Source organism: Oncorhynchus nerka, linkage group LG22, assembly GCF_034236695.1.
Source record: "Oncorhynchus nerka isolate Pitt River linkage group LG22, Oner_Uvic_2.0, whole genome shotgun sequence".
Taxonomy (NCBI): domain Eukaryota; kingdom Metazoa; phylum Chordata; class Actinopteri; order Salmoniformes; family Salmonidae; genus Oncorhynchus; species Oncorhynchus nerka.
The window spans coordinates 46,509,400-46,524,079 of NC_088417.1; the positions used below are offsets into that span (position 1 = coordinate 46,509,400).

General features: G+C 40.8%; 1 protein-coding gene across 2 annotated transcripts in view; it reads right to left on the reverse strand.

Moving 5' to 3' along the window:
* Positions 1 to 236: 236 nt before the first annotated feature.
* The window catches only part of LOC115105260 (gamma-aminobutyric acid receptor subunit gamma-2-like), a 72,347-nt gene continuing 57,903 nt past the window's right edge, over positions 237 to 14,680 (reverse strand). The window contains exons 8-10 of one of the 2 annotated variants that reach the window (XM_029627058.2): positions 14,428 to 14,633; positions 9,505 to 9,528; positions 237 to 6,913 (exon numbers count right to left, since the gene is read on the reverse strand). In XM_029627058.2, the coding sequence (XP_029482918.1) occupies positions 6,635 to 6,913; positions 9,505 to 9,528; positions 14,428 to 14,633 (509 nt within the window). In that variant the 3' untranslated portion in view covers positions 237 to 6,634. Of the gene's footprint in view, positions 6,917 to 9,504; positions 9,529 to 14,427; positions 14,634 to 14,680 lie in introns of both variants that reach the window. The other variant, XM_029627057.2, reaches the window with a different exon arrangement.

Consider the following 14,680-nt stretch of genomic DNA (forward strand, 5'->3'; position numbering starts at 1 on the left):
ACCTCAACTCGCATGCCTCCAAATATGCATCTTGTTTTGTTCAGGAACAGCACCAACCACTTTACCGCAGTTCAATAAGGATTTGAACCTGTTCTCACAAGTATTCTATGGTCTAATACAGCGTGAGAAATCAGCAGCAAATGTTAGTCATGATTGATGTATGGTCACATTTGTTTTGTTATAGCATGCCATTCCATAGAATAACACAAGTCATTAAATGTGACAAACAAGACACATTGATAATGCAATCATTTTATTGCAAAATTCCACAACTGTGTGCAATTCCCTTATGAAAAGGATTTTTTCAGTACATTTAGTATATTATGCAGACCCTAACAATAATTAATCAGTGTCCCTTTTGTACAATACTCAATAAATATACAGAGATGGCAAACAACTAAGATATGAATGGAATTCATAATAGATGTATTTTGTTTTTGGAAACCAGGTACCCAGTACTGCAATTATGGTGTGGTATACTGTATACAGTAACAGTTGAATGATTGGACACACGTATCACTCCAGGGTTTTTCTTAATCTTGACTATTTTCTACATTGTAGAATAATAGTGAAGACATCACAACTATGAAATAACACATATGGAATCATGTAGTAACAAAATAACTGTTAAACTATTAGATTTTTTAAAATTGAGATTTTTCAAAGTAGCCACCCTTTGCCTTGGTGACAGCTTTGCACACTCTTGGCATTCTCTCAACCAGCTTCACCTGGAATGCTTTTCCAACAGTCTTGAAGGAGTTCCCACATATGCTGAGCACTTGTTGGCTGCTTTTCCTTCACTCTGTGGTCTGTCTCATCCCAAACCATCTCAATTGAGTTGAGGTTAGGTGATTGTGGAGGCCAGGTCATCTGATGCAGCACTCTACCACTCTCCTTCTTTGTCAAATAGCCCTTAAGCAGCCTGGAGGTGTGTTTTGGGTCATTGTCCTGTTGAAAAACAAATGATAGTCCCACTAAGCGCAAACCAGATGGGATGGCGTATCTCTGCAGAACGCTGTGGTAGCCATGCTGGTTAAGTGTGCCTTGAATTCTAAATAAATGACTGATTTTGTCACCAGCAAAGCACCCCCACACCATCAAATCCTCTCCTCCATGCTTCATGTTGGGAACCACACATGCAGAGATCATCCGTTCACCTTCTCTGCATCTCACAAAGACATTGTGGTTGGAATCAAAACTTTGGATTTATTAGACCAAAGGACAGATTTCTACCAGTCTAATGTCCATTGCTCGTGTTTCTTGGCCTAAGCAAGTCTCTTCTTATTATTGGTGTTCTTTAGTAGTGGTTTCTTTGCAGCAATTTGACCATGAAGGCCTGATTCACGCAATCTCCTCTGAACAGTTGAGATGTCTCTTTTACTTGAACGCTGTGAAGCATTTATTTGGGCTGCAATTTCTGAGGCTGGTAACTCTAATGAAATCCTCTGCAGCAGAGGTAACTCTGGATCTTCCTTTCCTGTGGCGGTCCACATGAGAGCCAGATTCATCATAGAGCTTGATGGTTTTTGCGACTGCTCTTGAAGAAACATTCACAGTTCATGGAATGTTCCGGAATGACTGATCTTCATGTGTTAATGTAATGATGGAGCGTCATTTTTCTTTGCTCATTTGAATTGTTCTTGCTATAATATGGACTTGGTATTTTACCAAATAGGGCTATCTTCTGTATATCACCTCTACCTTGTCACAATACAACTGAATGGCTCAAACAAATTAAGAAGGAAAAAAAATCCACAAATTAATTTTTAACAAGGCACACCTGTTAATTGAAATGCATTCCAGGTTACCTCATGAAGCTGGTTGAGAGAATGCCAAGTGTGCAAAGCTGTCATCAAGGCAAAGGGTGCCTACTTTGAAGAATCTCAAATATAAAATATATATATATTTTTTTGTTTATACATGATTCCATGTGTGTTATTTCATAGTTTTGATGTCTTCTCTATTATTCTACAATGTAGAAAATAGTGGGGAAAAAACTGGAATGAGTAGCTGTGTCCAAACTTTTGACTAGTATATTTTTTTTCTCCAGTCTGACAAAGTATATAACTATAGAAATTATTTACATGTGCTCTTCAAATAGGTCTTATTTGTAGTTTCCCCAAAATAAAATATCTCTGTCTTCTTTTATCTTTGAATGCTCTGTCCTCCTCTAACCTAAATTAGGTCATGAGATGGTCGAATAGATGGAGGCCAAATTAAAATAAGCTGAGCAATACCACATGAACTAAATGTTAAATATATTCATATTTGTGATTGACCTATACATCGTGTGCACACTATCTTTTATGATTATCTCCTTCAAAGTACCAGGAGAATTCCAAAACCATTAACTATGTGTAATACTGTATGTACCATATGTGTGTAAACTAACATAAGAAAATAAAGAAATCACAAAAATACAATATAATGTTTTTTTGTGTATAGTAAAGCAACATTTAAATAGTTGATATAAATAATCAAATTTAGTATGCCAGCACCGTTCAATATGACTGGTTGGTCATTGTGTATTTATAAACCACATACATACACTTGATACCTCAGTAACTACTTTCTCACAGTTAAAAACATCTCTACTTTCTGAATGTGCTCGTTCAGCCTTTCTTTCAAAAAAACAAAAAAAGATGCTAACTCATTCTCTTTATCAAAGGTTATACTTGAATGGATGAAAAGTGTGTCTCTGAGACAGAGGCATTAAGATAAAGCTAATGCACGTTTGGTCCTTGTGCTTTGATATTTGTTCATAAGCTATAGACCATGATATAATGTTCCGTATGGCTCAGTTAGTAGACCATTGCACTTGCAACACCAGGGGTTGTGGGTTCAATTCCCACAGGGGACCAGTACAGAAAGTGTACACACTCACTACTGCAAGTTGATCTGGATAACAGCGTCTGTGAAATGTAATAATGGTAAATGAAGGTATACAAATGATGTCTCGTGTATGTATGTGTTAATAGTAAATTATATCTGTTAAATATTATTTCTCGAAGAACACAAAACGCGTTTCTCCCATTTCGCACATACTTCGCAAAATAACAGTTCATTTTGACTAAGAGATCATTGAACACTATGGGTTTCTGAATGGATGTATCACATTTGTGTCAAAGTTTGGCACTTAAAGTTGTTCTTCCACACCCTTACATTCCTCTCCATTTCAACTGAAGTAAACTATCAAGTTGCCAAAAAATCCATTCCTTTCTGTTCAAGTGAGAGAAAAAAACACACACACCCTTAAGACAAAACCTTGTACTGAGTGATAGCTTCGCAACAGGTACAAAATAGAGGACCACTAGTGAATGCACAAGGGGAAGAGCTTCAAATTCCACTCACTTTCCACTTCATTCAACTGACAATGGGAAGTACAGTTGTTGCTAAGAAACTTTACAATTTAATGCAGAAACTCTGACGGCCACTTTAGACTAGAGTAGCACGTCTGTTCAGTACCTCAGGGAGTAGCTAATATCACAGTTGAATGTCTGAAAAGATATTGTCAATTGAGGCTGGTTAATAAGTAACTTCGCCACCTACCTTTTTAGTCATACCATTTAGTGAACAGACTATAACTGGTCTTTAGAGACTATGTAGACCACAACATAGAAAATACAACAACAACAAGATAAATTCATTATAGAACGAAATGATGTCTCTATGATATTGTTGACAAAGGACATTCTCCATCTCTGTTTCGTTGAGGGCTTTCTAAATAGGGAAACACAACGATTTCCTTGAAAAATACCCTACAACACTCAAACTCTACTCTGGACCTCAAAGCCAGTTGTTTAATTGTTCCCCTCTAATCAAGGACTTATTTAGACCTGGGACACCAAGTGGGTGCTAATAATTATCAGGTAGAACAGAAAACCAGCAGGCTCCGGACCTCGTAGAATACACCTGCCCTACAATATCCCACACAGTCCAGCATAATGCAATGATAATAATGATATCAATGAAAGGGGATACATGAAGAAAATGAAACATATCATTGCCCCTTTCAAAAATTGAAGGGTTTGATAAGTGTTTGTTTCCTTTTGTGATCTACTATGTACACAATATCATGTGATTTACAATATGTACAGTAAAATGACTTATTCATTTCGATCAGGGTTTCCCAAACTTGGTCCCGGGTCCTCCCAGGGGGGCAAGTTTTTTTTTTTTTTGCCCGAGAACTGCACAGCCGATTCATATAATCAAAGCTTGATGATGAGTTATTTAAATCAGCTGTGTAGTGCTAGGGCAGAAAACAAACAAACGTGCCCCCATGGGAGGCCCCAGGACCGTGTTTGGGAAACCCTGGTCTAGATTAAAGCACTGCTTTAACATCCTCTGGCTGCCTTTAGCTAAGGTACTCTTTTGGAACAGGTTGGCCATGATTTGGGTATACAAGTACCCCATAAGTTGCGTTGTAAGCGTCCCATTAGCATATGATGTGAAGCACAAATAGTTTGAGTACTTATGTTGACATTCACAATGTGCCACACTATAAATGAGTAATGGTGTATTGACACATTAATGATTTAATGATCCATTGTAAACACAGAAAAGCAAAATAAACAAAAAAAATCAATTCCTGAACTTCTCCCAGATCTTTCAATACATTTTCAGCGTCAGATCATTGTAATTTCCACAGTGTTTCTCTTCAAAGAGAGTAAGGCTTATGCATCTGGTGGGGTCACAAGCAGATGCTTTCTTCTCCACGGAGCTGTCATGTTCATCAATATTCCTCAAGTTAAATGGTTTGTTTTTTGCCTTAAGTCCCTCTAAACCACCCATTGAGACAGATGGAATGGATCGTGTTTTAATGCGGTGACTAAGTAATGCAGTTCAGTCTTATGACAAATGGGAGTTTGTTTTCTGTCACTGAGAGTTTTGGCATTTTGATGGGTGTACGCATTCAGAACTACAGCCGCTTCCATTGTAGACACTCAATTGTGCCAGCTGAATGAAGTAAAACACTGCTTGATGTGTTTGCATGAAATTCACTTCCACCAAGTGGTTGTGGGGTAGAGAAAGGGAGCAGAATATGTTTTGATGTAAGAAAATATGTTTTGATGTAAGAAAACCATACATTTGTTTTTGATGCCTATTTCTTATCTACACACTTCCCAAAGGAGCCAGCACACTTGTGTGTCAATTGAAGATAGCCATCAATAGCAAAGTGTTTGAAAGGGAAGAGTTTTTCAGAGCAGTCTACAAGTTAATAAAAGTTGATATAACAACGTTTTCCCTGTAAGGTCTGGATTGATCCTCTTGTAATACATACTGGTAGAGATTAACGTTAATTTATAAGACAAAATCTGACTTTGTCTCATTTTCTACTTTTCCTAAAAAGTAAGACGGAATCCAGATGGATAATCAGCAGTGTTCTTTTTTTGTATCCATAGCCAACAATAGAAGACCTTAAAGGGGCTATCCACAGTTTAAACAATAACAAACAGATACCCCACCTCTGTCTTTGTAAAAAGCTGAGGGATGGGCCTGAAGAAATGTAACCACTCTTAAATTTAAGGGGTTATTGATGCAAGGACTGACCATCCATGAAATCTAAATGATGGATTTAAACATATTTTGAGACTAAACAGTGTTTGTTTACATTTACAATGTTCACAAACATTGGAGTAAAACAAGTTTATATGCTGGGTTGGGATGGGGTAGGACAGTTGAAGTAAGCTCATGAGGCCTTTATAACTTCAAGTATCAATGAGAATATCGTTAATTTATGTGTCGGTAAATGGATGTAACAACTGTGGATTGCCCCTTTAAAACATGTGGTGATTTTGGGTCTGAAAGGTGCATGCAACAAATGAAAACCACTACATAATAATAAAATATATACAGTGTCTGTACAGTTGACCATTGACCATAAACAGTATTTTCTAGCGCTCCTGACCACACATTCAAAAAATGCATGTTTAACTGTGTAAAAGTAAAGTTTCACAGTTAGATGAAAGAAACCTAGCTATCAAATTATCATTGAAAATCATACTTACTGTTCAACCTACATAGCTTATTAAAGTGCTTGAGATTTAGCTTATTTTGTATTTTGGATGGATGGATGGAATACAGCAATAAGTAAATGCATATTTTAAAAGATGGGGAAAATAAGCTGATGTCAAATCTTCCGTTTGTCTTCTACGGCGCATGCGTGACTTGTTAATGCAAGAAATCGGGAACATGCCTTTAATACTTTTTCAGTTTGAATGAAGTTTGTTTACCGTGAAAATGTTTACTGTGATCTAATATACTGACTAAGGGCAGATACAAAAAACAACAACATTGAAGCGGCCCTGACTGCGATTACCTTCTACGTAAACCAATTATCTGATCAAGGGGAATCTGGAAAATGTAGTCCTGCAGAATCACTACGGTGAACTTAGGTTCTTGCCTTACCCAAAGCACAGTCGTAGTCCCCACTATCGGACTCCAGATCCCTGCATGCCTAATGGTTTTGCTACAACTTTTGCTTCAACCATATAAAGAAATTATGAGAAATATGAATTAACAAACATAGAAAAATCAAACAGAAACAAAAGGAAAACATTTCAGTGAGTCCCCTTCTGAAAAAATGGTCAAGTTGGAGCAGAACATATATTCTAAGTCTGGCTACACGCTGGATCTAGAGATAGAGATAGGAGATCCAGTAAACCAGGTTAAAGAGACCGAAAGCGGTGGGGAAACCGATGCGAGCGTACGAGTCTATCTTGGCGACACGGATATGCAACCGCCCGTGCCGCCAGGCCCCGGAGCGGCAGTCCTCGAAACAGCAGAAGAAGCTGGTGCAGTCCTTGCCGTCTAGGCACTCGTAGCCATACTCCTCATCCCGCTCCTGCATGTGGGTGGCGTTGTTCATCTGGATGGCGGTGGCTGAGCGAGGGCGGATGTCCACCGTAGGTGTCTGCTTATAACAGAGAGAGCACAGTTAGCGACTAGAGTCTAAGAGGCAGCACAGGGGACCTAATTTAGTCTCTCTTTATGGTAGTATACAAAATGTAATTTGCACCTTCACTTGCCGATGGGTTCTTTTTAAGCATGTCAGCAAATACATGTTTACATATCAGTGGCACCTGCATTTAATTAGAGTGGCTTAAAGATGACTATTCCCTTTGGAACACGTAAGGCAAATTACACCTTAGGGTAAAGAAGTTTAGCTTCTGTCAGAAACATTGTGTAGTTTCGCTTTGTTTAGCAGAAAGATGATGCTAGTGCTGGGCAACCCATTATAAGCTCTGCTGTTGCACATCATGGGAAAACACGAGGAGTATCGTGGTTATCATTAGTCCCAAAGCTAAACCATAGTCCCCTTTCGCATTACGATTCACTCAAATTACATCAGTCCTGCACTATTTGAAGTGAATATTAGGAAGGCTTCATAAAGCAATTAAATAGGCTTCGTAAGCACTACATAAATGGGTCACAAATCATCTCTAACCGTATTTCATGCAAATGTGAACAAATATCTGTACGGTTACGTCACACACGTATGCCACATTATGAATCTTTATAGAGCATGACATTTGTTAATAGATTATTTGTGAAGCATCTATGTAGTGCTTATGAAGTCTATATGAAGTCTTTAAGAAGACTTCATGAGATGCACTTCAAATAAAGCAGGACCAATTCTTGTTCTGTACGTGGATGCCCTTGTATGGATTTCAGAGGGAGGAAATCGGAATTTATTGTAAATTGCTTATGATTTAAGCTGTATGATAAGAAAGACTCCTGAGCAGGGACTCACTGTTCCTCCATCCTCCATTTCCTGTCCCTAAATGGGTTAAATCAACTTCCATTTAAGCCTGCTCACCACTTCAGGGCACAGCGTTTTATTTCGGATGATTCCTAAAATAGGTCAGTGACATCAGTGAGTCCTTTGCTCCATCAGTCAAGAGGCACAATTGGCATTCAAACAGGGCATTTTCATGGGCTTTTATCGCAAAACAACACGCCACCTTTAAAAAAGAAAAAAAAAAACTCTCATGATCAACTTTAAGAATGAGCTTTCTCTGATCCAGCATCATATTTTCTGTATGAGTCACTTAGAAATATAATGACGTAGTTACATGTATTGCCCCGCTTAAAATAAACTGAATGGGATCGCTACTGACTGAACGGAGACCAAAGGCTCTTTCAAAAGCCTTTTTGCTCTTCATGACCCTTTACTGTAGCTATATTTACAATGTGATGCCGTGCCAGTACTATGTTTAGGTAATCGTACTGCTTTCCGAATATTTGGTCTTTATAAAAATGAATCATATGTGTGTCAAGTACCACTTCTCAAATGCCATAAGCATTGGGGTAAACTGTTTAAGGCATGTGTCATCATAAAAGCTCAAAACACTGATTTGACTTTAACTCGCTCCCTGCAGCTCAAATTTGCCCAGCACTAGAACACAAGAGTTATTGTCGTCCCTTTGAAAACGATACATGGCTGGTTCCACAATATTGCCTGATTGATTGACAGCCGCCGGGGGATTTGCAGCAGGGAACAGCATCAGGTCATGTGACCCGGGTTCTCAAAGTGGCGTTGCACGGGAGAAGGAAGGGTGTGGTAGGAGCTAGCTCAAGCAGTGTAACAAACACAGATACTGCAGCGTGGCCGGGGATTGCAAAACAAAACAGTGGCATTGCAGCTTTAACCGGATGAAAGTAGACAACCTCTAGGGAGGAATGATTGAAGGAAACACAGGCATCTGCTCTGGATCCGTACCACTTTAATCTAAGCTTAGTGTCAGCTGTAGTACATTTTTGTTGTTGATTGTTTGTCCATTTAAAATATCTATAGAAAATGCCCTTCCTATAAATGGCTGGTTCAAATGTTGACTTACAGTATTCTCTGACTAATGGTATTTAAATTCAGTCAAATGACCCCATTAAGAAATGTTCTTTCATACCATAGATTAAGGGTGATTCAGGTTTTGAAAGCACACCATCTTCTTTACTTGAGTGTTAAATATAGCTCTTCAGTAGCACCCTCTGCACTGTGAGTGGATGAAGATTACTGGGGCTGAATCTACTCTGCTGCGTGTGCAGCCGTTAAGATGATCACTACTAATGAGGCCTAGCACAGTGTAGGGGTTGTCTACTTCAGTCTGTTAAGGCTCTGCTGACTCTATAGGAAGCGTCAGGTTAAAAGCCCCACAAATACACGGTAGCGGAGAAAAAGATGCCACCGGTTTACAGTCAAAATTGCACAGTGTGAGGCAGAAAGAAATGGGAAAAAAGCCAGAATGAAACCATTGCGTGCCATCTTTTTACTAGCGACATGTGTGGACTGGTTGAAAGAGCGCAATATTGTCACGACACAAGTACTGCCTCCGCACTTTCCCGTGAGCACTTTGTTTGATGGTATTGCGGAAGAGATTCTGAGGTAAAGGTAAATAAAGGGTATCTAAAACAGACAAGTAGCAATGCAATGCGCTAGCTGGGGCCAGAAAGAGGCAAAATGCAGCAGACACATGCAGTCAATAGTTGAAACTGAAGGAAATATACCTTTGAGGAAAAGAGCCGGAGGAGCTTTTGTCCCAACAGGAAACAAAGAATATGTGGAATTAAAAGAGAGCAACACAAAAAAGAACACATGTAATAAACAAAAACATAGAGAACATCAAAAGAACATCAAAAGTAGAAAGAGAACAGTATACTGTAGAGACACCCATACAGGAGGAGGAAGGTGCATGACAGGACACATCACACTGGAGACCAGGTTGATCTCCAGCCAAATCTACCTTTAGAGATGTGCTATATCCATGATAAAAACAAACTTGACATCAATGGTTTAGGGGTGATATTGATCCTAGTAAGGCTCAAAGTTGACCCGTTACACCAAAACAAGACAATGTCATTTGTTTGTACAGTTAATGGCATTTGTATCTAAATAAAACACATTGAATATGGATTTGTAGTGCTTTATACTCTCTTTCTCCATCTAACTCAAAATACCTTAGATTACCTAATCAGTTCCAGTGCGCATACATTTAGTAGATTGATTATAAATGACCTGTTGTTGTTCTCAAGCATAATGCAGATATCTGAACAAATACCATCATAACATGAAATAGGACATTATTATGTTTTTTTTTCATAAAATGGTTAGAAATCAAATGTATTTGTCACATACACATGGTTAGCAGATGTTAATGCAAGTGTAGCGACCATACAGTAATATAACCTAAAAATTTCACAACAACTACCGTATACACACAAGTGTAAAGGAAAAAATATATATAAATGAGTGATGGCAGAACGGCATAGGCAAGATGCAGTAGATGGTATAGAGTACAGTATATACATATGAGATGAGTAGTGGGTTTGAGAACATTATATGAAGTGGCATTGTTTAAAGTGGCTAGTGATACATTACATCAAGATGGCAAGATGCAGTAGATGGTATAGCGTACAGTATATACATATGAGATGAGTAATGTAGGGTATGAGAACATTGTATAAAGTAGCATTGTTTAAAGTGGCTAGTGATACATTTAATTACATCAAGATGGCAAGATGCAGTAGATGGTATAGCGTACAGTATATACATATGAGATGAGTAATGTAGGGTATGTAAACATTATATAATATAAAGTGGCTAGTGATAAATTGATTACATCAATTTTTCCATTATTAAAGTAGCTGGAGTTGAGTCAGTATGTTGGCAGCAGCCACTCAATGTTAGTGATGGCTGTTTAATTAGCCTTGAGATAGAAGCTGTTTTTCAGTCTCTCGTTCCCCACTTTGATGCACCTGTACTGACCTCGCCTTCTGGATGATAGTGGGTTGAACAGGCAGTGGCTCGGGTGGTTGTTGTCCTTGATGATCTTTTTGGCCTTCTTGTGACATCGGGTGCTGTAGGTATCCTGGAGGGCAGGTAGTTTGCCCCCGGTGATGAATTGTGCAGACCTCACTACCCTCTGGAGAGCCTTCCGGTTATGGGTGGAGCAGCTGCCGTACCAGGCGGTGATACAGCCAGACAGGATGCTCTCGATTGTGCATCTGTAAAACTTTGAGTGTTTTTGGTGACAAGCTGAATTCCTTCAGCCTCCTGAGGTTGAAGAGGCATTTCTGCGCCTTCTTCACCACGCTGTCTGTGTGGGTGGACCATTTCAGTTTGTCCGTGATGTGTACGCCGAGGAACTTAAAACTCTCCACCCTCTTCACTAATGTCCCATCAATGAAGATAGGGGGCTGCTCCCTCTGCTGTTTCCTGAAGTCCACGATCATCTCCTTTGTTTTGTTGACATTGAGTGTGAGGTTATTTTCCTGACACCACACTCCGAGGGCCCTCACCTCCTCCCTGTAGGCCGTCTCGTCGTTGTTGGTAATCAAGCCTACCACTGTACTGTCATCTGCAAACTTGATGATTGAGTTGGAGGCGTGCTTGGCCACGCAGTCGTGGGTGAACAGGGAGTACACGGCTGAGAACGCACCCTTGTGGGGACCCAGTGTTGAGGATCAGCGGGGTGGAGATGTTGTTACTTACCCTCACCACCTGGGGGCGGCCAGTCAGGAAGTCCAGGACCCAGTTGCACAGGGCGGGGTCAAAACCCAGGGTCTCGAGATTAATGACGAGTTTGGAGGGTACTATGGTGTTAAATGCTGAGCTGTAATCGATGAACAGCATTCTTACATAGGTATTCCTCTTGTCCAGATGGGTTAGGGCAGTGTGCAGTGTGATGGCGATTGCGTCGTCTGTGGACCTATTGGGGCGGTAAGCAAATTGGAGTGGGTCTAGGGTGTCAGGTAGGGTGGAGGTGATATGGTCCTTGACTAGTCTCTCAAAGCACTTCATGATGGCAAAAGTGAGTGCTACAGGGCGGTAGTCATTTAGTGTCACGCCCTGGTCTAAGTATTTTGTGTTTTTCTTCATGTATTGGGTCAGGCCAGGGTGTGGCATGGAGTTTTTGTATTGTGGTGTGTTTTGTCTTGGGGTTTTGGTGTGTATGTATTTGGGATTGTAGCTAGTGGGGTTATTTAGCAAAGTCTATGGCTGTCTGGAGTGGTTCTCAATCAGAGGCAGGTGCTTATCGTTGTCTCTGATTGGGAACCATATTTAGGCAGCCATATTCTTTGAGTTTGTCGTGGGTGATTGTCCTTAGTGTCTTTGTTCCTGTCGCTGTATTTAGTTGACAAGTATAGGCTGTTTCGGTTTTCATTACGTTTATTGTTTTGTAGTGTTTTGTGTTTATTCGTATTTACGTTTGTTTTCATTAAACATGGATCGCAATCTACACGCTGCAGTTTGGTCCGACTCTCCTTCACCACACCTAGAAAGCCGTTACATTTAGCTCAGTTACCTTAGCTTTCTTGGGAACTGGAACAATGGTGGCCCTCTTGAAGCATGTGGGGACAGCAGATTGAATATGTCTGTAAACACACCAGCCAGCTGGTCTGCGCATGCTCTGAGGACGCGTTTTGGGATGCCGTCTCGGCCTGCAGCCGTGCGAAGGTTAACACGTTTAAATGTTTTACTCATGTTGGCTACAGTGAAGGAGAGCCCGCAGGTTTTGGTAGCGGGCCGTGTCAGTGGCACTGTATTGTTCTCAAAGCGAGCAAAAAAGTGGTTTAGTCTGTCCGGGAGCAAGGCATCGTGATCCGCGACGGGGCTGGTTTTTCTTCTGTAGTCCGTGATTGATGGTAGACCCAGCCATATACCTCTCATGTCTGAGCCATTGAATTGTGACTCCATTTTGTCTCTGTACTGACGCTTAGCTTGTTTGAGTGCCTTGCGGAGGGAATAGCTACACTGTTTGTATTCAGTCATGTTTCCGGTCACCTTGCCCTGATTAAAAGCACTGGATCGCACGTTCAGTTTTGCATGAATGCTGCCATCAATCTACGGTTTCTGGTTGGGGAATGTTTTAATAGACGCTGTGGGTACAACATCACCAATGCACTTGTTAATAAACTCGCACACCGAATCAGCGTATTCATCAATGTTGTTGTTTGCCGTAATGCGGAACATTTCCCAGTCCACGTGATCGAAGCAATCTTGAAGAGTGGAATCCAATTGGTCGGACCAGCGTTGAACAGACCTGAGCGCGGGAGCTTTCTGTTTTAGTTTCTGTCTATAGGCTGGGAGCAACAGAATGGAGTCGTAGTCAGCTTTTCCGAAGGGAGGGCCTTATATGTGTCGCGGAAGTTAGAATAACAGTGGTCTAGGCTTTGGCCAGGCCTGGTAGCACAATCGATATGCTGATAGAATTTCGGGAGCCTTGTTTTCAAATTAGCTTTGTTAAAATCCCTGGCTACAATAAATGCAGCCTCAGGATATGTGGTTTACAGTTACAGTCTCGGATGTCTCTCTGGAATGCTACCCTTGCTCGGATTTTGTCTTCCTTGTTGTCAAGAGACTGGACATTGGCGAGTAGTATGCTCGGCAGCGGTGCGCGATGTGCCCGTCTACGGAGCCTGACCAGAAGAACGCTCCGTCTGCCCCTTCTTCGTTGTTTTGGGTCGCCAGCTGGGATCTGATCCATTGTCCTGGGTGGTAGGCCAAACAGAGGATCCGCTTCGGGAAAGTCGTATTCCTGGTCGTACTGTTGGTGAGTTGACGTTGCTCTTATATCCAATAGTTCCTCCCGACTGTAGGTAATAAAACCTAAGATTACCTGGGGTAACAATGTAAGAAATAACACATAAAAAACAAAATACTGCATAGTTTCCTAGGAACGCGAAGCGAGGCGGCCATCTCTGTCGGCGCCGGAAGTAGCACACATCACCCTCACTGAGTGACCCTTACACCCAAAGCCTATGAGAAATTAAAGGATGTTAATTTCCTCGATTTCCTGTTTTATTCTTAACTATTCATGAAGATCAAAAGGAGCTCAGTCAAAGGCTTCTGCATCACATCTTGGCAGACCATGTGAAGAACCTCAGTGAGAACAACCTCGGTGAGAACATCCAGATCATTACTCATTCATCCTGCACACATTTATATCCAAAAGCAAATCTTAGTTACAAAGAAGCTGAAACAGCAGCATCCCACAGCCTGTTAAGTACCTTGCTAGCTAACTCAGGTGCTTTCACTTTAGCTACCATGATGTTGTGGGGATTTGAAGCCCCTAAGAAAACGTCTGGTCATGTGACAAAGGTCTAAATTATAACTGCACAGCTGTGGTGTAGATACAGGTTCCATCTATCCCGTGCCTCTCACGCAGACTGCATGGCACTCACAATGACTTCTCCCTTAAGGGAACCTAGTAGTAGTTGGCTATACATTACAGTAATACAGTGAGAGTGATTGGTAAAGCTTTCAGAGGCTGGAAATAAGGTTAGAACTCTGTGAAAACACTCTAAGCTCAAATGTTAAATTATTTGAGGAGAAATGTACACATATACTATAAGTTCCCTGACAGAAAATCTGACCATTTTGTATTTACCACTTGTGGGCCTACTTTGTTTTGGATATACAACACTCACCGGGTTTTTATTTTTCTTGTCCTTTTTTGTGCTTGGCTTCCTGTTGCTCACAAAGTAGTGCAGTGTTCCATACTCTATCAGAGCGGCGAAAACAAAGATGAAGCACACGGACACAAAGAGGTCCATGGCCGTCACGTAGGATACCTTAGGCAGCGACTTCCTGGCTATGGTACTCAGCGTAGTCATGGTCAGCACAGTGGTAATGCCTGTCAATGGACAAAAGGGTCAAGATGAGGGTAAAGAGGTTATAGCA